Source organism: Vidua macroura, chromosome 16 (assembly GCF_024509145.1).
Source record: "Vidua macroura isolate BioBank_ID:100142 chromosome 16, ASM2450914v1, whole genome shotgun sequence".
Taxonomy (NCBI): domain Eukaryota; kingdom Metazoa; phylum Chordata; class Aves; order Passeriformes; family Viduidae; genus Vidua; species Vidua macroura.
The window spans coordinates 8986474-9009157 of NC_071586.1; the positions used below are offsets into that span (position 1 = coordinate 8986474).

Below are 22684 nucleotides of genomic sequence, written 5' to 3' on the forward strand. Positions count from 1 at the left end.
TTTCTAATCTGATCCTAAGTGAATTAAAAAATGCCCTGAAACTTTTTGTGCTCTACAGTCATGAAAGCAAGACTAAGCATTTGACAAACTCTGCTCCTGATTTGGAGAATTAGGTTTGTCCTGTCACTTTTAAAAATCCATTTTGCAGAAGCCTCTTCTGCTGAGTGATCCTCTAACAGTTCAATTTCAGATTTATGACTTACAGGAGTGTCTATGGGTAGGTATAATTTCCATTTTATCATTTGTTTGATTAATATATCTGTATTAAATAGATCATTTCCCTATCACTAGTGACTGAATATTTCCTGTAGTGAAAGGTTTCACTAATAATTGTATACAGGCAGACTTCCAATAGTAAGAAGCTAAAATTATAAACACTTTATAAAAAAACTGTCTCTTTAAAAGTCAGGTCTTATTTCAGCAAGATTGCTGGTGGCTCCAATTTCATGTTCAGGCTTCTTTGGCATTTCATTGGAGGCTAGGTTGAAACTCCTTTCTATATATATATTTTTCTCTAAGCCCCTGCTAATAAGTTATTCCAATAGATTTTCTTTAATGGATTTTCAATTTCTTATAGTCTGAGTCTATAGTATTTTTCATTACTGTTTTCAACTGTTTCAATTACTGAATGTAGTTCTTAGAATTCTATGGAGAAGGAAGGCACTCTTTATAGAGTGTGGGAGCATAAACCTTTCCTAAGCCACTGTCACAAGCCAGTTGTGTTATACAGTAGTGCCCAAAGTAGGCCATTGTTTATTCACTGTTATGCTGAAACAACCAAGTGTCAAACCAAAACATCACTCCTGTACATTAAGATGAAGGAAAATGATGTCTGCCATCCAAACTGTATGATAAGGATGTTTGAACTTATTGCTTAAATAAATAGGACAAAATTCCACTCCAAGTTTTGCAGATTTTTGAATTTTCCCTTCCCAGATATATTCCAGTGCTTCCTTTAGCCATCATCTGTGCCTCAGCATTGCAGCACAGGCATGATAAACTACATCAATTGAGCTGCATTCCCAAGGAACATGGCAGACCAAGTAGTAGGTGACTTTATTGTAGTAGGAGTAGCAGGTCAAAAATAGCAGATAACAGTTGTGCTCCTCAAGAACACCCCCAGCTCACCTCCACAGAAATTAATCACTTACCCTCGCTGGTGCTTATTACTGCAGTGGTGGCTGTAAGTGTCCTGTGATTTAGAACATGCACGTGACTAAAGCATAGTGTAATCAGGTTTTCTGACTATGAAAAAAATAAGAGTAAGGAGTAAAAAGTCTGAACAATACAGTAAAGAGACTGAAACATAGTGCTACAAAATTAAACTGTTCTGATAGGAGAAACCATATGACCTATTCAGGTAGAAATACCAGCACTAGAAGAAATAAGTGAGATGTGAGATTTTATTTTTGTCTTAACTTACACTGTTACAGCACTTAAGGGCCTCAGTTCCTCTGTGTCTCAGGACTTCAAACAGGAGCTGATGTTTTAAAAGTATTCGAAATACTGATCATGCTGCCATGAGCATGATTTTGTTATTTAATTCTAATATTGTACCCCCTTAAATTAGGCATTCTCTGTAGATAATTTTCATACATTCAGTCACACAAACATCTTGGGATTTGAAGTGCTTGTGATTTTCCTGAATCCAGCTTTCTGTGAGAACAGTTTTCTTGGCATTGCCCCGAGACTGGCAGCAGCGCACAGTTGCAACCCCCGCTGTGTAAATGGCATCCTGGGGCAGTTTGTTCTGCCCACTTATGTCCCTACACCTTTCCCCAGCGTGCAGGAAGTCTCAGCAGAGCAGAGGGAATGGTTTCCATTGCAGCAGATTCACAGCTGTGATTCCCACAGTGGTGGGAGCTGGCCCTGCGTGACTGCACACGGTGACCGCGGGCAGGCAGAGATGGAATGGGAACCGCGCTGCTCAAGTTCAGATTTTAATAATTTTTGAAGTGCACTGAAAACTGAAATGGGTTTCTCGCTCTGTTGAAAGAATGATAGGACTTCTAGGACTGAAATGGCTAAAATTCAGCATAAGGAATGGCACAGTTGTAAGCCAGGTTGTTGATGTTGACATTTACAATGTTCATTGCTTCAGATCTGTGTTGTCTGAAAGAAACTGGCTGGATTATCAGGTGGTGTAAGTTGTTCTAAACATCTTCCTTAGGCATTTCAAAATATTTGAAGCGAGCTAGTTCAGTTTGAGGTGTCACAGCCTGAAAAATACATTTCTCCAATGGAAACTTCTAGCAAAAAAAAAAAAAACGTAACCAGGCAGCTTCTTTCTCTTTCCAGCTTATCTGAATCCTGAGGACATCTTACTTTTCTATCTGCATAGGAAGCAAGTATATGTCAAAAACTATTTAAATAACTGCCTGAAATCCAGATTTATGCTGACAGCCTGTGCTTCCTGCTTGGTGTGATGTGATTGGAAATTGTTATGCTTAAGTAACACAGGTTATGATAAGACAAGGACACTACTGACTAAAAGTACTGCTAGCAGATACCTAAAACACCTGCTCGTTTTAATGTGAAAGTGTGTGAGCCCTGAGGTTTCTGAATGTTGCAATTTTTATTAAATATTTGCAAATGTCAGCCTCATGACATCAAGGGATATTAGCTAAAATTCAATGCAACAGAAATTATTTTGTATACAGGACATACATAGTTATATGGGATATTAAATCCACTCTTGATTTTTCTCCTTAACTGTACAAACAGAAGCTCTAAAATCCAGAAAGGTCTTGTGCCATCAAGGCACTGGGCATGTATTGCCTTGACCACAGTAAAACAGGGTTTCTCCTGCTGCTGCAGTGTCATTTTGGGTTTCTAAGGGGTTGCTGTGTCCCTCCTCATACAGCACTTTTCCTGTATGCTTTCTACAAGCTGACATTCTCCAGGCTGGGAGCACACAGAGCACCTTAAATGAGCACATGGGCCTGTTGCAGCCCAGTATTCCCACTATGTACCAAGAGGATTTTGTTTGCTGGTTTTCAGTTGCATGCCTTGGAAGGGTAACTAAGCTCTCCTGAAACTGTATGTTCAAAGGGGGATATTTTTTTGGGCTTATTTGGCTTTCTTTGCCTCTAGCATAGCTTTTATATTTAAATCTCCCAATAAACTTGCTTGATATAAAAGGTGTATAGAACAGATGCATCTTCTGAAGTGTAGGAAATAGAAAAGCGGATTTTTTTAAGTTGTAAGGCAGTTTGTAAAATTTTAAAACATCAAAACAAGAATAAGATAGCTGAAATCACACAAGTAGAATGAGGAACCAGACTGTTGTATCAGCAGAAGAAAAACATTAGGTTAATCTGTATTACAACATTCTGAAAGAATACAGAGCTTTGAAAACAGCTTTCACTAGGGGGTGGGACATTTTACTTGTAGAGCTTTTGTTCATTTAGAATTGTTTACTCCAGCAAGCAACCCTGTGCTCTTTGTTTGACTGATTTTTCCCATTTGGCAGACCCTTTGCAGTCACATGGATAACATTCTTCTTTCCACTGAGACATAGAGAAACTATTCTTTATTGACCTTGCTTGTTGTCCTAAGTGACAAAAATATATTTATATGCTAGGTGAACTGAATGACTTCATCACTGACTTTTAATTGAAAATTCTTCAAAGCAAAAACCTCAAAGAGCTGCTTTCAATTTTTCTTTTTAACAATCCAGTGACTTCTTACTAGCAAACAGCTCTGCCCTCAGCTACACATGCACAACTCCCACAGCTGGCACAAAGATCTGTGTGCAAGTATCTGAGTGCTGAAGCTGTGTCAAAACATGAAAAAAAAAATGCCATGCAAAGAAGAAATACACGTTTTGGGTTGGGCAGGGGATTTTTATTTATTTATTGAACAACAGAGTATTTGCTGTGGAAGTATGGATGTTTTCTTGTTTGTTTCTGTGCCTGTTAATTTTTTTTTTTGTATGGTTGCAGTGGGAAGCAAATCAGAAGAACTGGACTAACGTACACAAAATCCTTCAACATCTCACTAAAATTGCAAAGCACAGAGCTCATGGACTTTGCGATACTGATTTAGAAACGCTTTTAGCATTAAAGTTTTACATGTGAGGTATTGTAATCAAAGGTAGGTCATGTAAGGACCCAGCATGCCAAGACAAAATTCAGTCTTAATCTAGGTGAGCACAATTCTGTTAAAACAGATGGAATGGTGCACATCTAGCAAAAAATGTTGAATCTTTGTTTATCTTGTGTTCCTGAATGCTCACTTAAAACCTTTTCTGACAGGAACAAAACTCTGTATGAAATTAAATGGGGTTCTACCCACATGTAGGCAAGTGTTAAATCTTCATTCATCATAAACTGGACCTCTCTGACTCCTGCAGAGCTACGACAATTTACACAAATCCAGGCTCTGTTCAGAATGGTCTCATTTGCAGAAACACTGTGCCCCTGCAATTCCAATGGAAGGCAAAGAGAGCTGGGGTTGCTCTGCATTTCTGCAGGGGAGAAAAGTCAAAGGCCCTTTTGTTACCACTTAGCACATGTGCTGAGAAAGTGTAGAATTAAGATCCCAGTGTCAGCATTTTCAGCAATCTTATGCAGGCTACTTACTTATATCAGGTCCAAGCACAGTAAAAATCAGATTGGGCCCCTTGCTAAGGAACTCATTATTTTTTTAACTTAGCCCTGTCAAGCACAGTCCTATTTATGCCTTTATAATTTCACAATTAGAGAAGATAGTAGCAGAACTACAAATAATTCCATGTAAGTCAAAGGTGTAGTTGTTTTGACTGAGCACCTAATAAAACACCGGTGGTCTCTACCACTTGCTGTGGTTCCACATGGATTTCTTCCTTCACTTGCACAGACTGTGTTCACTGTTACACCAGTACCCACCCCCTGGGTTTTCTCCTGGTTGGTGATGATGGTTCTTGCACCACATCTGGAAAATCAAACCAGATTTGAAGAAAAAACTCTCATTCTGCACTCTTCAAGCCCAGCTGAATTCTTCTGTCCCCTTCTTTTGACAAGCACAAGCAATTGAACCAGAACAGGAAACTGCTGAGCCAACAGGGGGAAAAAAATATCCCTTTTGTGTTAAGAGTTTGGCTGCTGAGCTCCTTGAGTGGCTCACCATGGGTTTGATAGGTGCCAGAGCTAAGGGTAAGTGTGGGAATGTGGCCAAAGGTGGAGGAATGTGCTTTAGGAGCCCTTTCCTTCAGTTTAACTTTGCTTACATTGAGGAACTGCACCAAGGGGCAATTCTGTCTGTAGCAGTGCTCACTGCAATGGAAAAAATCTGTGTGGATTTTAAAACCAAGTGGACACAAACATTGTAAGTAAATAGTAAAGCCTTTATTCTCGTTAAGAACAGCATTTTGAAAATAAAACATTTGCCCATGCTTTACAACCTTTGTAGTTTTGTATACTTATGTACAGTCATCATGGTACACATTGATTGTCTTGAAAATCCTTTAAGATGTCCTTAATAAGATACCAGTATGCAACAATCAGCGGAAAAAAGGGTACGTTATAAAACACACGTTAATACATTTAATAAATATATATTATCTATCAAAAATGAGCTTTAGCTCTCATCAATTAATAAAAAGCACCTGCTTTGTAATCCTGTAAGTTGGTAGAATAATCCAATTGTTTTATTATAAAAGCTACAATGCTCCCTTTTGTATGGCCTTTGGTTAGACCCAAGGCATCGAGCTCAAACAAAGCCAACCAAGATGCCTGTGTTTAGACTAAAAGCAGAAACAGCTAACTCTATAGTATTTCATGTACCTTGTTTATAGAAACAGCTGGATGTGTTGAGCGTGCTCTTCTGAAGATGCTACATATTTTCTGGCAAGTGTCAAACACCCTCAACCCATCTGAAAGCAGGACAGGCTCTGCAGGACTTTGAACTCTTTTCCTGCCATTGATCAAAAGCTGGTCATTTTAAATCTTGTTTTGCTAATAGATGCTTTTGTCAGTTGCTTTTTGATTTCCTTTTTCTGCATGGAAACACCATGAGCACATAACCATCAAGGGACTACATAGTAGCTTTTATAGTATAAAAGCTAATTATAATCAGGAGAACTGCGAAAGGCTTGTGCTTAGTTACTTATTCATGTTGTTCACAGATGCTCTACATTCTAGAAAACTTTCAAAAAAGGCAAAAGTAAATACTGTAACAAAAATATAAGTTAACATAAAGGTGCCTTTCTTCAATTACAGTTTCATTTTGGGGCATTTTACATCACAGACTAGTGACTTACAAAAAAAAAGTTGCTCATTACTAATTGCATAAAGTTGGAAAATAAAGACCCTCCTAAATCTATTGCCACACTTTCACCACCACACATTAAACCCAATCCTGCTAATTTTTAATTCGGTGAATAGTCCACATGACTAACCCAGTGAGACTAGTCATGTGAATTGCAGTTTGTAAGATCTGGCCATATCTTTGCATAAGCTCTGAAATTCCAACCAACTTCATCAGAAGCAGGATTGGGAACTCTATTTATCAATTCAGTCACATCTAGAAAAAGAAAAAGAAAGTGCCTTAAGATAACTCTGCCCTGTATAGATTTTGTCAAAGGTCTGTAAAATGTGTATTATAATTCATGAATCTTGGTTGTAGCATGATAAACTTTTTAAAAGAAACTTGTCCTACCATTTATGCCATGGTCATCTTATATGTTTTTATGATAAGAGTTTTATGAGGGATTTTTTCTAACTGATTTTTAAAAGCAAAATTCTGCAAGCAAGTGATGCTAATAGTTTTTTTATTGTTCCAAATTAGATGTCTTCTGGGTGGCTATCATTATCTTAAATGTTATCTTATTTGATCAAAGCTCTGCTCATAACAAGCAAAATGTATTTCTAAGTCACTGGATAGCATGCAATATCCACCCCTACCCTACTTGGTTACTAAGGCCATCTAGTTACATACAAAATGAAATAAAGGATCCCTAAAACAAGCACATGCTTCCTTTGCCTCGAGGAGGGGAGGGCAGGGGGGAGCTGACATACTCCTTCACTCATGCATGACAGAAAAACATTGCTTCTGGAGGAGAAGGGCTTTGAAATAAAACCCCATAAGATGATCATGGCAAGAATGGCAATAGATATTTTCCCATATATATATACATATATCTGTGTGCAACACTTAGGGACTGGTCTTGCAGCCTCTGTACCTTACGTAGACCTCCTGGTGTCGATGGGACTACTCGTGGGAGTACAAGTCTGCAGGACTAAGCTCCTAATTCAGTAGAAACGGAGGTACATGAGGGATCACAAAGACTCTTGAAAAATAAAAAGCTTGTCTTTCTTCTGCAGTATACAGCAAGTAACTTCTCTCTCTGAAGTTACTAAGCTATTCAGTTATTTGTACTTTTTTTTTTTAGTCTGAAAATATATATTTTTATTACAGCATATGCAAAGTTTAATTGTTACACGTTTCCTATGCCTTCAAGTAAAAACAATTAGCTTTTAGTATTGAGGAAAGCTAAGATTAGCATTGGCCAAACAGTGAGGATACAGTGATGTTTTCAATGTCCGATATGTATTAAATGTTAAAGAAAGGAATGATTGCTTGAACATAATGAAAAACCATGGCACAACAAATGGGCAATGGGAACCGTTTAAATAACCTGGAGAAAACAAAGATGAAAAGCTTTGAAAAGTCTGCCTTATATCAACTCAAGAAAATGCATGGGGAGGGGAGGACTTGGGAAGAAACCACCTTAAATAAACAAAAACAACAACAAACCACCTCCAGCACAGAGATTCTACTCTCTAGGCACTAAAATGCACAACCACATTTAAATGCACGAACAACTGCAGTCGAGGGGAGCGGACTACTCGTACGAACAGGGGCTCGGCGCTCTCCCCTCTCCGCTGCCCAACGCTCCGCAGCCCCTGCCTGACCCCAGCCCAGCCCAGCCCAGCGGCTCCGGAGCGCCTTCCTCCCCTCCTCGGCTGCTCCCAGCCCGGCCCTTGCCAAAACATCCCTCCGAGGAATGGCTTCGCCTGCGGGAGCTCTGCTCACACCCGGCCCGGGGCTGCGCGTCAGGGAATCCATCCCTCGGGGCCGAGGAGAGCTGCCTGTGCCGGAGCCACGCTTCTCCCTCCCCTCTGCCCCGAGAAGCTCCGTAAGAGCACAGAGCTCCAGAACGGCAGCTCCCAGGCCAGCTTCCGAAGAGCAGAGCATCAGCCTGCACAGCCACGGGGACAGGGCTGCCACAGAGGGACCGTGTCTGCCTACACACGATGCTGTGACTGTACAGTACAGCTCGGCAGGGAGCAAACAGGGGACTTCTCATGACGTTGGAAACGACAGGAAAAGGAGAAAAATGGAAAGAAATCCCACGTGTTTTCACACTGTAGTGGCAATCTCTAGTGGCAACATGAATTAAGTTTAGGTGAGAGTAAGGTATTTTGCAAGCAACTGGCAACCACCAAAACCAGGCTTGCCTGGCACACAAGTTACAGACAAGAGAATATCTTACACTTCAGAATACAATATCCCCTCTGCCGATTTAAGGTGTGCCTACTTGTGTTTTAAATTAGATTCAGCTTCAGGTTTACAATTTTGCTTTTGCAATTCTCCATTCAATGATGTTCACATTTAGGCAAAATCCTCTGTAGGATTTAGAAAGATCCTGGATGTTTTGTTGCTTTGTTCTGGTACTGTTATGGATTCCTTCCCTCAAAGACACACTGCCAGGGAACAACATCTGCAACAAGGATTCTTACTCTCTACAGCCTACAGCCTTTCACCAGAGGTGTCGTCCAGTGTAACTTGGCGGAGCAGTTGGTATCTGGAAATAAGGATAATAAACCCATAACTGAGAGATCTAGACTGGTCAAAAATCAGTGTTATCACACTACACATACACGACAGCTTTCCAGATGGTAGTTCTAGAGTAAAGTGATACAAAGAAACTCATCTTCCACCCATGCAGTGCATTTTCCTCTATGTAAAACCATGACTATATATACAGGAGCTTTGTATCCAGCTCAGAATAAAGCAGTACAAACAAAAAAACCCCAAATTCTCAAGCCTGTCATCCTTTAACTGCCTTCTCCCTTAGCTGCACATTCTGGCAGAGATGAATTAAAACATCAGAAGGATGCAATCCATTACTGACAGCAAAGCCAAGCCTTTTCATTTTACTCAAGTTGACACGTTTCACACAGTCTCACCCACGGAGGAGAATTCTTGTATCTAGTCCCTCTTGTCCACTAAAATCAGCCAAAACTTTACTTAAAAACAAAACCAGACCTGCAATCAGTTCATTTTAAACTGGTTTTAAATGTAGAGGTTGAGTTATGGAATCAGCTCATGATTCAAAAGAAAGAAAACCCAACTCACATGAGTACAAACTTGCTCATGAGTAGATAATTTTAAGAAGCATGTAAATATGCATGAAAAATGTGGGGATGAAAATTTTTCTTTTTCAACAGTATGCCTCCATATGAAATGTCTTAGGTGAAAATTAGACATAATGTGAAAAACATTTGTAAAGTCCGTTTGGCATCACTAAACCAATCTTACAACAACCAGGCTGCAAAAATATAGGTCTATCAAAGATATGCCAAACCATTGTCCAATGAAGAAAAATTGATGCTATTAACATGAAAATATTCTATATTCCTCTTTTATGAATCCCTTTTCAAAATATGTACAAATCTGTAAGTTACAAAGAGTTACATGTATTTTACAAGAAAATGGAATATATGTAAGAGACAACCAGTAACTACAACAATTATTTAAGTCATGTGCTGCCTGAAAACATCTGTGTGACTCACACCATCTTGAAAAAAATCAGGTTAGAAATGGTGTCACTTAATAGTTATGTTAAATACCTTAACACAAATTTAATTTGAAAGGGCCATTGAATATGTTGACTTACAAAAAAACTTGGTTCACTGAAGCTGCACTGCAAAATGTGAATAGCCAAGTAAACAAATGCAAAATACTTGTTAACTACATATTTTCTAGAGGGAAGGGAAGCATTACATGCATACTTGCTGCCTTAAATTTTCATTTATAGCTTTCCCCCTGCTGTGAATAAGCTAAAGCAGGTTTTTCAATTAGTAATGGTTGTAGATATCAGTGCATTTCAAAGATTTCTTAAATCATCGCATTTTGATACTTACAGTCCCACCATTTAGCACAACTGCCATCTCAGTTGGCTGATAAACGTTGCTTCTAAAAGGAGCACTAGGCCGACTTCCCAAACTGCCGTTCCGAAATCCTGCCGTTCTTAGCGCTGTGTTTGGAAAAGAGAGATCACTCTTAGAACACAATTAAAGCTGTGCAATCACACAGTCTCTTCCTTCCAGTTTAGTTATTGGGAACTTTGCCACTGATTTTAACTTCCAGGTTGCTTTTGAACAGCTGTTTCCCTTACACGTTGGGAACGGATCTCAGAAGAATCAGATTTACATTAAATGAATTGTTTCTAGGGAGGGGGAAAAAGGAACCAAATTTTTGAAGCTTGCTTAATCTCATTTCAGTGGGAGCTCAGTGTCTTTAGTCACCAAACCTGTGATGTATCTTGCACAATTCATTTTGCAAAGTGCTCCCTGATTTGGTCTGGATACTGTGGGGTTAAGTAAAATGTGTTACACTTTGCTTTCTATCAAATTCGGTGGACAGAGATCCAAAGCCTTGCTCAAGCCAGTAAGCAACGCTCACAACCCCCTGAGCATTACTTCAGCATGACTAGCATATAAGGATTTTCCAGATGTTTCAGATTATATTTACTCTGAGAAACTAGAAAGTGGAGTAAATATTGCTTTCAAATAGCTTAAACATGGCAAATCACCGAAGCCAAAGAGAAGATACTGAGTGTCCTTCTGGATGTTTATACCAGGAATAAAACAGTCTCCCCATTAATTTTAGTACAAGTTTGGGTTCAAGATGTAAATTCTGAATGAGATATGCATAATGAGGGGCATGTTGCTTTGTCTAAAGCAGTCTGGGGATTGGCACATACAAACTCCCTCTTTAATTTTGAGGGTAAATAATGACTTCAGCGAACTCGGACGTGGCCAGGGAACAGAGCTCATTTATCCACACAACGTGCGTGGTCACAACGGGCAAAACTCATCTGTCAGCTCTAAACAGAAACATGCCCAGTTCAGGCACCTGGGGCAAGAACTTCTCTTAGATTTAATTCAAATTACAATTCTACAGTCTCTGGCTGAAATCATGAATGAGCTGAAGTTTATGAGAATTTCAGCAGAGACTTGAATGAAGCCAGGATTTATCTCTAATGTAGTTGCTCTGTGTAGAAGAAGATTTAAATGGATCCTACTGCCATATGCTGTCCTCTATCCACTGCTATTTCTCTCTTTGGGAGTTGTGCACCAAGATGAAGAACAGTACTGATTTAGCATGGAAATTTAGAAATTCCACCCTGCAAATGCTCAGCTGTTGACTTCAGATATGTATAGACCCTCACTTGCTCTCTATTTGGAAATTACATATTTTTGCAGAACACTGAGAGAAAAAATTATGAAAATGCCTAAACTGGAACTAAGTATTTTTTATTAGGTGTTTAACCATCTCAAGGTCAGTAACTCTTTTTTTGCTATTTGACTACTTCTTTTGTGATAAACACACATGATTGCACTGGTATTTGCTAGTACACACAGACACAAAAAAAACCCGTATCATGCACACCATCATTAAAATATTTATACAGGATATTTATACAAAATATATGTGATCATTTCAAAGCTATCTTAAAGAGCCAGTAAATTAAATTTCATACTGCTAAATTTTCTTTCCCCATTACTGCACACAGCTACACTTTTTTGACGTAAGAATCTGTGACAAAGCTTGTAGACTAACTACTCCTTTTGGATTTTTCTTCTCACACCAGTTTTACTATTTTTCCTTGTACTTTTTACATTACTAATTAATAAAGCCACTTGCATAGCGTATGTATAGGTAAAAAACAAGCAGTACTGAGGATATTTGATATTTGTCAAAGCCTCTTTTTAACACATTTGAAATTTTGTTCAGTTTGCTTTTCGGCATTGGCTGTGACGGTGACTGGTAGTACTAGAAGTTATTAAATGAAATTTAATGATACCAGAGCTGCTTGGGCTTGGGTTTCCTGACAGCTGTAGCAGTCTACATTTCACATCCAGATTTCTCTTGTTTAAGGCAAATTCTCTCTGCCTACAGAGGCTGCCCTAGTAGTGTGCACTGCACTTCCAGAGAGCACTGAGAACTCGCTCAACTGCTCTTTGTCCAGGCCTTCTAAATACTTTAATAATAAGTTTAGAAGGCACACCTATGAAAATAACTCTTCTAAAGAGATATTTCAACCTATCATATCAATATTAAAATCCCAGATTAGTATGCTCTTTAAATGATGTTTAAGTTAGTGACTTTAAAATAGGTTTGCTTTATCAGTGCTTAATGTTGTTCTTGGAATAGAGCAGCTCTTGTTGCAATGCATAACTTGAAGGTCCATTTTTGCTAAGAAAGAAGGAATCAAGGACATAGGAATCAAACAAATGCTTGTTTGAACCTGAACGCTGTTCAAATTCTTGAAACGATGCTTAAAATCTTTAAAAAGAGCAAAGTTATTAAATTGTTTTATACAAGTATTAGTGGAAAAAAAAAAGAATTAATGGAAAATATGTTTGTCCAGGCATGTTTTCTACTTATTTACTGAAACAAGTATTACAGTTTTCTGCTTATCATGTCTTCCAAACATTACAACTAGTAGATCTTCCATTCTTAAACATCATTCTTAAGTATTAAGTAGTTGAAGAAAGTACCCTTCCAATAATTTCTAAACTCTTGATGATGAATTCTCAAACTGAGTCTGATTAAATGGATGAAAGAAGAGAACATTCTCTTCATACCTGCAGAGCCAATTGCTCACAGACTCCAGGTGCTTTGCCACTGACAACCATCAGCACGGGGATCTGACTTAGTAATTTGGTTATTATTAAAGTGTTTATTTTAAGTCTCTACCATGCTACTAAGTTTTGTCTCCAAAACCTGCTGTCCTAAGCCATTCCCTACAGAACTGCTCCAAAGGAGTATTTGATCTGTTTTGATGTATTAAAAATTCCTATATGCCATGGGAATAAGAATGATAGGCATTTATTATGGTATACATTAACAAGGGCATCAGATAAGGCAATCTATTTTGTATTGTACTATAATTCAGATAGATTAAAAGAGAACATAAATTGCACTATAATAGACAGTATAATGATTTTGTAGCTATCATACATCTATCCATTTCACAAAAAGAAACTTAATTACTGAATGATTAGATCAAAAAGGAGCTTCCAGTTTTTTTTTTTAAATGCATCCATGAATGGGAATGATACAGAGTGAAAGATCCAATTTTGTTCTTAGATCTGCCTTAGCCAGAAATAGCTTCACTGAAGCCACTGCAGTTGCTTTACTATGAAATTAATTTAATGGGGGATGGAGGACAGTAAAAAAAAAAAAAAAAAATTAAAAAAAAAAAAAAAAAAAAAAAAAAAAGAGTGGTTTTAACAGTCCCTAGTGCAACTGCCTCTTGCTTTGGAACATTAGTAATAACAACCATTCTTTTATTCATTTGATTTTTTTTTTTTTGTTTTACCACTGCCCTTATGGTATCCACTCACAGAACAAACTTCCCTACTAGAATGAGACCTTTAAAGTTCCTGCTAAAAAACTAAAGAGGAAAAAATGCCTTCCTGACCCGACACTGTGCCAAACAGAAGTGCTGTTTTCCTCCGTGTCAGTAGCCAGGGAAACATCAAACCCGGAGGAAATCAAAGACACATAAAGGTGAATAGGAAGGTGAAGTGCCTGGACCACGTGCCCTATGCCTTCTTTCAGGGGCTGCCAGAGCAATGTGCCAACTACTGCCTGGGCTACCAGGCCAGTATTCTTCTCAATTAGAGTGAAAAAAACCCAGTGTGACTTGTAACAAAATCCTTTATCCAGGTGTGGGGCAGCACCAGAGCACAACTGCCCCAGGAGCACCACGGGGCTCCTGCTTCCCATTGCTGGTCGCAGAGGCAACGCTGCCATTTCTGGCACGGGTTAAACCTTCAGCAAGGGTTTGGATCTCTGAAGCACCCAGTTGTTGCTGGTCCTTTCAGCAATCAATCAAAAACATTTCCACTGCAAATTTTAATGATGTGTGATCACACATCATTCTACAACAAGGAAGGCAAATTACCTCAAAACCTCTGTGAAACCTCAGATGTTGAAGCCTTCAGAACAAAGGCTGTCTTTGAACTGTCTGTAAGGCACTTGGCATTTTTTCCCCACAGGGACACAAAGTGGCACTGAATCCATTTAAATGGAAAGATAATTAATAATAATTATTGTGTTTCTCGAGTGGGTGAGCAATTTGTAACACAGACCACTTCATTTTTTTCTGAAGTTTTGGGAAAATATTTTGTATCAAATGTTGAAAACTCCTAATTACAAAAACGTCATTTAGATTATTTAAAGGTTATTTTTTTCCACAATGATTTTTTTATTATTTTGGTGTTGCCTTTGCATTTTAAATTGTTCAGTTTTTCAAAGAAAAACCAACATGCAGAAGATAATTTTAACCTATGTATTGTCTGCATTTTTTTTTTATTTTTCTCTCTAACTAGATGATATCCTAGTGAAAATTGTAAAAGGGAACATGGTGTAGTGTGAAAATTATTGTTTTTATCATGACCTTTGTTTTAAACACCTGAAAAATGTCTCATACAGAGAGTCTTCTTGACACTACAAAAAAATATAGTCCTTTATAGCCAATTTTTACCTGCATTATGTTCATCCATTGAAAAGGCTTTATTTTCCATGTAGCTCCGAGGAAGCTGTATATCTTCCTCAAAAGCGGTTTCACGCATCCTTGGCTGTGAAGTATCAAAATAATTGGGTGTGTTTTCCTGCTGTGATGGAAGGATGGTACAGTGGACCTCTGGGATGGCATGAAAAATTACAAACACCCAGCCACTGGACACCAGTGCAATAGCCAGAGTGGGATCACTCCATTTGTCTCTTCTCTGGAGCTCAGCATTACCGAAGAGGTACATAGTCATCCAGGCTACCCAGATCAGAATGGAAAAGAAAAGGGTTATAATGAGGCATACTCCGTTCTTCTTCCATTTCTTAAACTTCCCACAGAGAGTGAAAAACGAAAATCCCATGGTAAATACCATCAGGAACATAACGTAAATGGAAGCCATCACAAAATCCATGGGCTCGTAGCTGCAGGCCAGCTTGTTATCTCTGACAATGGTCAGGATCAGCCACTCGGTTGCGATGATGACCTGCACCAGCATCAGGCAGGTGGCCACCCCGGCCAGGTGCCAGCCAGATGGGCTCTTCCCATGGCGAACGAGCCTGCGAAGTCTCCAGGCTTGGGCTAGCAAGCAGGAGAAGCACAAAGCAAAGATAACTCCCCACAGAAACCTTCGGGTAGAGCACACCATTTCATCTTCCTGGATGATGAAAGCAAACGTCAGCCCGAAGAGTCCCAGAGTCCCAAAGAGAAAGAGGAAGTGCATTCCCAGGGGGCTCTTCTTCTCTTTGTCCTTGATGAAGGGCAGCCTCACCAGCAAAATCAGCATCAGCAGTAACGTGGTCAGCACACCTGCCCCCGCGACCGCCTCCAGAACGATCCCCCAGACGGCATCCAGGTCACACAGGTACACGTACTGAGGGAGGAGATCCAGCCCGCACCCTCGAGGAGTACTGGAGTTCTCTGAAGAGCCATAGCTGATCACCAAGAGGAGGAGGAAACCAATGGCTGGGTAGGTTTTCATTTTTCTGTCTGAGACAACAAAATATTTGTTTAGCTAGAGCTGAGTTTGGAGGATTTCACAGCCACTGAAGCCCAACTTGTTTCAGTAGCCCATGTTTACAGTTTTTGCACTGGATTTGCAGCTGGCACAGCCTCCCCCAGCCCCCTCCACTGCCCTCCCAAAAGCTGCTTTTGCCTGTTGTACTCAGAATGAAAAGTGACTCATTGCTCTGTTTGCACAGATTGAAAACAACATTTCCAAACTCTGACCCTGCAAATGGCCTACAACACAGCCGGAAAAAATTATCCTGTTGCAAATATTACATTATCTGCAACACTTGGACAATTACTACTTGTTTAAATGTAATACCCCATTCAAATCAAGGTTCTTCAAGCGTGTTTAAGTGGCACTGGGCCTGATGCAGGTGTGAGCAATATCACAATGAGACTGTCCCACAGCCTTGCTCCTTTTACTGGAACAAAGACAGAGTCAAAACCACTTTTTAAAGGATAAAGCAATCCAAGGAAAATAAACATTGTACATTCTTAAAAAAAGAAAAACCTTGTTTTCATGCTCAGTCAATAAGCAGTTATCATATTCACTTCTTTCATCCTCTTCCAAAGCCCAGATATTAGATTGCATTTGGAAATGGGAATGGTAGTCTAGAAAAATCCCATATTCTGTGACAATGGTGCACACATGCAGTGTCATCAATTAACTAATCAAAAATAAATGCCTCATTGTGCTTCTTAGCCAGTCCAAAGCCATTCAAAGGAAACAAATAACAAAAACCAGAGCATCTCTTTCTTGGATCCAGAGTGTGGAAGTGGTAAACTCTCCAGGAACCCAATACATCCCACCTGACCACTAGGACCAAAAGCCTAGACAAATCCCAACTTAGTTTTAGGAAGAACACGGGTAAGGTCCTTTAAAAATACACATTATGGCATTTGCTTTCATTAAGCAAAACAGGGCAAAGGAGATTGTTAAAAAATGTAACCTTTAACTCCCAGTCTGCCTCAGCCACAGCCATGTAAGGGCAGTCTGGAGTAAACACTGAGGAGCAGATATGAAACCTGACTCTGTTAACCTTCACCAGCAGTTAGTGCTGCAGGTTCCAGCAGGATTTTCCTCATTGATGTGAGGGACGTTTCAGACTCCACTGGTACTGTATGACCATGAGGAAGAAAAGCAGTAATGTTAGTCAATGTGAGTCACACAGCTCATGGGACATATTCAGGATGCAAAGTGAAAAGCAGACAAACTATCAGGAGCTCTTTTGTAAGCCATACAACAGCCCTAAATGGTTACCTGTCCAAAGAGATTTCACAGATTAGAACTGCTTTTAATGAAACCTTTAATGAGAGGTGATTTAAAGTAGTGGTGCAATGTTGCATTGAGCACTATCAGTCATAACCAACACAAAAACTATTTTCGTAGACTGTCTGAAACTGTACTGTGTCTCTTAGAGATGAGAACTATGGATTTTCTCGTGCTTTACAATCCTGTAATGACCAAAGTTAAATCCTGAGGATCTGAATCTTCAAACCAGTGTTTCCCTGTGTCGTGACCAATGGCCATTTTCAGCCTCTATCAGGAGACAGATGATGAAGCTTAGGATGTTTCCTATCAGGAGCACCAAGACAGCAAACATGCCAATATAAACCTGTAATGACTCTATGGCCTTCACTACACAGGGTACAAAACATCCTATTATAAACCTTCATCTCAGAAGTGAAGCTGTGACAAATAATGTGATGTGGGCTTGGACAAACAGGAAATGGGTAATGGACAATCTCTGCCAGCTCACAGAAATTAATCTGCACTATTGGAAGGGCTGCAATGTTCTAATGATGCATTAGAAGGACAATAGAAGGACAAATTATTTGTTTTTTCTACCTATCTGTAAGTTACTTTGTGGTGGATTGGTAGAATATACACTTGTTTATATCTGATTTGTGTAACAGGTTCTTCAATGACTCTGTTGCAACACCCACATTAAAAACACTGACTTTACAGACAGAAAACTAATCATCAGTGAAATATATTCATTTTTGTATTGAATATACGCTCAATAAATCTCCTTGCCCTCTGAGTACATAATTAACTAGAAGAAAACATTCCAAAGATAGTTCTCCAATTCCTTTTATGCACAGTCAATTCCTACTGCAGCTAGTGAATTTCCTCTTTAGAGTGTTTGAAATGTCCTAAAAAGTGTGAAATGATCAGTGCCTGCTGACACAAAAGGGGGAAATCCAGTGGGATCACTAAGACAATGCCCCAAACCAGGGGTATCATTTTAAGAAGTAGGAGGTCATGTGGAAAATTATTCCAAATTCATTCTAAATGTCACCCAAACTAGAAACAATGAACAGCCCTAAAGTGAGGGTCATGTTAATTTTCCACTATCCCATCACTTACAAGTTACAGTAAGCATGGACTAAATTGCTTTCAATACTAGCTTTGTTTATTAGCTACTCTCCAAAGACCTGGGGGGTAATTAATTAAGTGCAAGTATCCCCAGTTCTAAGATATTTTCCAGTTTTCTGGTTACTTTATTCATGTCATGTAACCCTCATGTGATCGAGCTATTCTAGGACAGTCTGTTTCCATGGAGATTGTGCTGCATGGGTAAGCAGTCATATTGTCAGGCCATCATTTGTTTCCTCTTCCTATTTGGAAGTGTTTGGGAGGGGGAAGGGAGGGTTAATGAATTTGAGTATTTCCCCCTCCATGAAGAAGTGGTTAGTTTTGGAAAGGGGGAATTAAGCTGTGACAAAATATATTCAGAATTCAAAATACGTACTCTGAAATATAGAGGTGTTCAACTCGAGATTTCCCAAGTTACTTTCTACTTTTGGGAAAGCTGATGGGACATAATCAGTGGTCCTCTTAGAAAGGTCCCAGAAAATCTCTAGGGCTGCTGACAGTTATTGCTGGTGAAATAATTTCCAACCCAATGTCAGTGAGTCTCAGTAAACTCTAGATCCTGCCCAGAGCAAAGCTGGCAAGAAGAGCCTGAAGTCTCCAAAGGAGGAATCTTTTCCTCCTAGCTGCTATCAATAAAGCAGTTTGTTTCTAACCTGTTTACTATCAATTTCTGCCCAACGGGGTAAAACCAGGCAATATTAATAACCTAACCCCTGAGACATTACCAGCCAAAAAAAAATCCTCTTTCTAGTGCTGATACTCAGTACTGAACACAGACAGTTATAAAAACAAGGGAAAACACTGCATTGCAACACACAAGTTTGGCGGTGAATAGTACAACTTCATCTAAAACTATCATTTTATCAGACATTCTATCATTTTAATGGAAAACTGTGAAGCTTATTTTTCAGAAGAGTTGTTTTTGCAAAAAAACAGAAATACATCATTATGAGGATTTTATTAAAATAGCATCTTCCTCAAGCCTGTGCAGTGGGTAGGATGGCAGAATTCTGTGCCTCTTGAGATTTTATGGTAAAATTTTACTGCACATTCTTTCTGGTTGTTACTTAAATCAGTAACTGTAGAGGAAGAGTATTTTTACCTCTTTATGTCTAGATTAGCTCTTACAAAAGTTATGCAACCTCACAGTAGCAACAATAGCGCTCTATTCGGCTGGCACTTCACTCCTGCTGCCAGAGAACTACAGTTACACAGGAGCGCCACAGAAACATTCCAGCACAGATACAGCCAGTGGCAGTGATACATCCCCTGCATACTCGAATGAACTGTGCACAGGGAACAAAAGCAACTTGAGATTTCCACCCCCCCCCACCCCAGATTCCTCTCCAAAATTTTATTTTGGTAAAGCCATTAAGGCAACATACCTGAAACCAGATCAATCAAGAACACTTACAATCAATATTCTAATCAATAAGCCTTACACATTTTAGGCAAAAGCAGCGAACAATTAGCAGGACAGCTTCAAATCCAGTACTCAATTTTTGGCTCAAAATCTGCTCTCAATGACAGCTGTAATAGCTCCACTGTTTTCTACAGAGCGAGGTCCCCTTCATTACATGACATTATCTGGCATAGAGGCACTACAGAAATTGCAGACACAAAGCTGCCCCAGCGGGTACAAACTACAATTACAAGCAACTAAGCAGAAACAGAAAATCTCATAGTTGTCATCGAAAAGTTGTCACGGTTAAAAATCAATGAGGCTTTCTGTAGCTAAAGTCTTCTGACCAAAGCTTCTGACCAAAAGGGATCAAAAAGACACGGCTGTATGCTGCTACAGAATATGTATGATACAGAATATGTATACAGAATAAATGTGTAATTGTGCAAAGAGTGAAGGTTAGGCTATTCATGGTGAGATGCATTATCTGCTCCTGTACCTGGAGTTCAAATGTTAGTCAACTGACACAGGGAGATGCATTCAATGGCAGAGAAGAAAAATAATCTAGTAAATATAAGCAATAGTAGCACAAATAGTAACCTACTCTGCCACACAGGCAGAAAACTGGTTCACTGTGCAATTTCCAAAAGAAAACCACCCCCGCCACAAAGTGTTGTGGAGAGATGCGAGTGAGTGAAGAATTAATCACAACACAGGATCTCTGCCAGCTGCTTTTGATCAGAACTGAAGAATGAGCTCCAGGACTGATAACAGAGCAGCAACAGCCAAGCTGAGATCAGACTACTCAAGAGACGTGTGTATTTCCAGAATAATAATTAATAGTGCAATTGTGCTTTGCAGGCAAAAATACAGCAGTGATTTTGACAGCCCCTGCATCGGATACACATCATGCTCTGTTACAGCCTCATGGTTACAGAACACAAGACCCTACTCCAAAAAGGACATGCAGAAAAAGTATTGCTTTCATTTAGAAATACTTTGTGATGCTGAATACCCTATGAAATTATCTCTCTAATTTTCTAGGAGCTGAATTCCCTTTGGTCAGAATCTGTGTATCACGTGTGCCTAGGTACTTCTGACCACAGTGCCTGGGGTTGAATTCACAAGCGATAGCAATTAAGTAATCTAGGTTTTTAGTTTCTTTGCTAATTCTCAGAATGTTTCTATTCATGTCATAGCCTTCTAGCAGATGGCTATATCTGTCACCTGATTTCTCCTGATGTAGCGAGACAACACCTCAACCCTGCTATTCCCTGCTGGTAAGCAGCAAGGGGATCCCCGTTAAACAGCTACTCGTTACTAGCACTGATCACCAAGCTGGGTGTTTGGGTTCAGCACGCAGGAAATCCTGTTAGCCTTGGGATAAACATTAAGGGCAGGTGTAAACAAAGGGTTCACGTAAGTGCTAAATCCTCTCTCTCCGTGGCTTTGCGGAGAGGTAACGCAGAGACAGAGCTTTTATTAACTAGAGAGAAAACTGCTGCGCACCCGCACCCAGCCCGAGCTCCCGCCAGCCCCGGGACCGGACCGCGGCGGCCAGGGGCCAACAAAAGGCTCTTCCCGCTCGGCCTCTTCCCTGCCACTGCCCTTGAGCTCCCGCTGGGGAACGCGATGAGGTGCCGGGCTTGGCTGCAACGACCCCGCGTACGACCGCGGTGCGAGGCCAAGCGGCCCCTCCGTGCGGCCGGTGCGCGGCTGCCTCCGCTCCGGGCTCGCCTTAATCCGCCTGCAGCCTCCTCCTCCTGGACGATACCTATCTCACTTCAGCCTCCGCTCTTTTGTCCCTTCGCTCATTTCGCTCATTTCTCTCTTCGATTTCTTTTTCCCGTCTCTTCCTCCCCCGCCTGTCCCCGCTCTTCTTCCCCATCCTCTCCGAACTCCACTGCCCTCCTCGCCAGCCTTCCGCCCCGCTCCCCGCAGCGCAGCCCCCTGCTCCGAGCCTCCCCCCGTCCTGCCCTATATCCCGTCTAATCCCCCCCAGGATTCCTATATCCAGCCTGTTGTCTGCTGCCGGCCACCGAGCTAATTCTGCGGGCAGCGCAGGGCGCAGAGCCGGGTGAGCGGCTCCGCTGCGTCCCCCGGCCCGCAGCCCTACCCCGGGCGAACCCCGGAGCCGGTCCGGGGCCGCTGTCCCCCCGCCCGCCGCCGGCTCACCCGCTGTCTGCTGCGGCCGAGGGCGGCGGGGCAGCTCTGTCCGCCAGCCCTCCGCAAGTCACATCCCGGCTCCGGCGGCGCGGCGGCTCCGCGGCGGGGAGCGATCGCAGCGCCCACGGCCCCCGCGGCGGCTCATGGAGCGCTCGGCCCGGTGCGCGCCCTGCGGAGCGGAGCGGTGTCCGCCGCGCTCTGCGCCCGCCGCTCCGCCGCGCTACGGCCCCGCGGCCAGCCCCCTCCCACCGCCCCGCCCCGCTCGGGCACGGCCCGGCCCGGCCCGGCCCGAGTCGGCTCGGCGGGGCTGGGGCACCCCGGGACAGGGACGGGGCGTCCCACAGCGCCGGGGCGCCCTGGCTGCGCGGAGCTGCCCGGCTCCCAGGGAAGGGGGCACGGTGAGGGCGCGGGCGCACCCTTACACACAAAAACACACACTACCTGCTCACACACACACCCTGCTCACACACACACACACTGCTCACACACACTGCTCACACAGGAACACCCTGGTCACTCACACACACAGACTCTGCTCACACACACACTCACCCTGCTTACTCACACACACACTCACTGCTCACACACACACACTCACTGCTCACACACACACACACTCAAACACGCTACCACATCCTCACACTCCCACTCTCCCACCCGCGCTGCGTGTGCAGCCGGGCACGTATCGGCGCTGGAAGCGCGGGCTTGCACAGGGGGACAGAGGCATGGCCGCAGCCCGACGTGCTCGGGTGACACGGGGGCAGCACACGGACGGGCATTCCTGCCTGCTCCTGTCTCCGCAAAGGAGGGCGAGAACAAGGGTTGGGGAGCCCCTCCCGGGCAGGCTGGCTGGGCATGCACACCGGCCAGGTGTGGGACTGCAGAGGTGAGGGGCTTTTCAGCCCTCTGACAACGGGGGATTTTGAAAGGGCTG

General features: G+C 41.6%; 2 protein-coding genes across 5 annotated transcripts in view; one reads left to right on the forward strand and one right to left on the reverse strand.

Moving 5' to 3' along the window:
• Positions 1-5382, forward strand: part of IQCK (IQ motif containing K) — a 38662-nt gene extending 33280 nt beyond the window's left edge. For all 4 annotated transcript variants that reach the window (XM_053992355.1, XM_053992354.1, XM_053992359.1 and 1 more), the window contains exon 9: positions 3945-5382. In XM_053992355.1, the coding sequence (XP_053848330.1) occupies positions 3945-3973 (29 nt within the window). In that variant the 3' untranslated portion in view covers positions 3974-5382. The remainder of the gene's footprint in view (positions 1-3944) is intronic.
• Positions 5383-7970: 2588 nt separating this feature from the next.
• Positions 7971-21887, reverse strand: GPRC5B (G protein-coupled receptor class C group 5 member B). The gene is made up of 4 exons (XM_053992353.1): positions 21760-21887; positions 14768-15781; positions 10131-10243; positions 7971-8788 (listed from the first exon to the last, which is right to left on the reverse strand). Exons 2-4 carry the CDS (start codon positions 15771-15773, stop codon positions 8744-8746), a joined length of 1164 nt encoding a protein of 387 aa, XP_053848328.1. The 5' UTR covers positions 15774-15781; positions 21760-21887; the 3' UTR covers positions 7971-8743.
• Between the last annotated feature and the right edge of the window lie 797 nt (positions 21888-22684).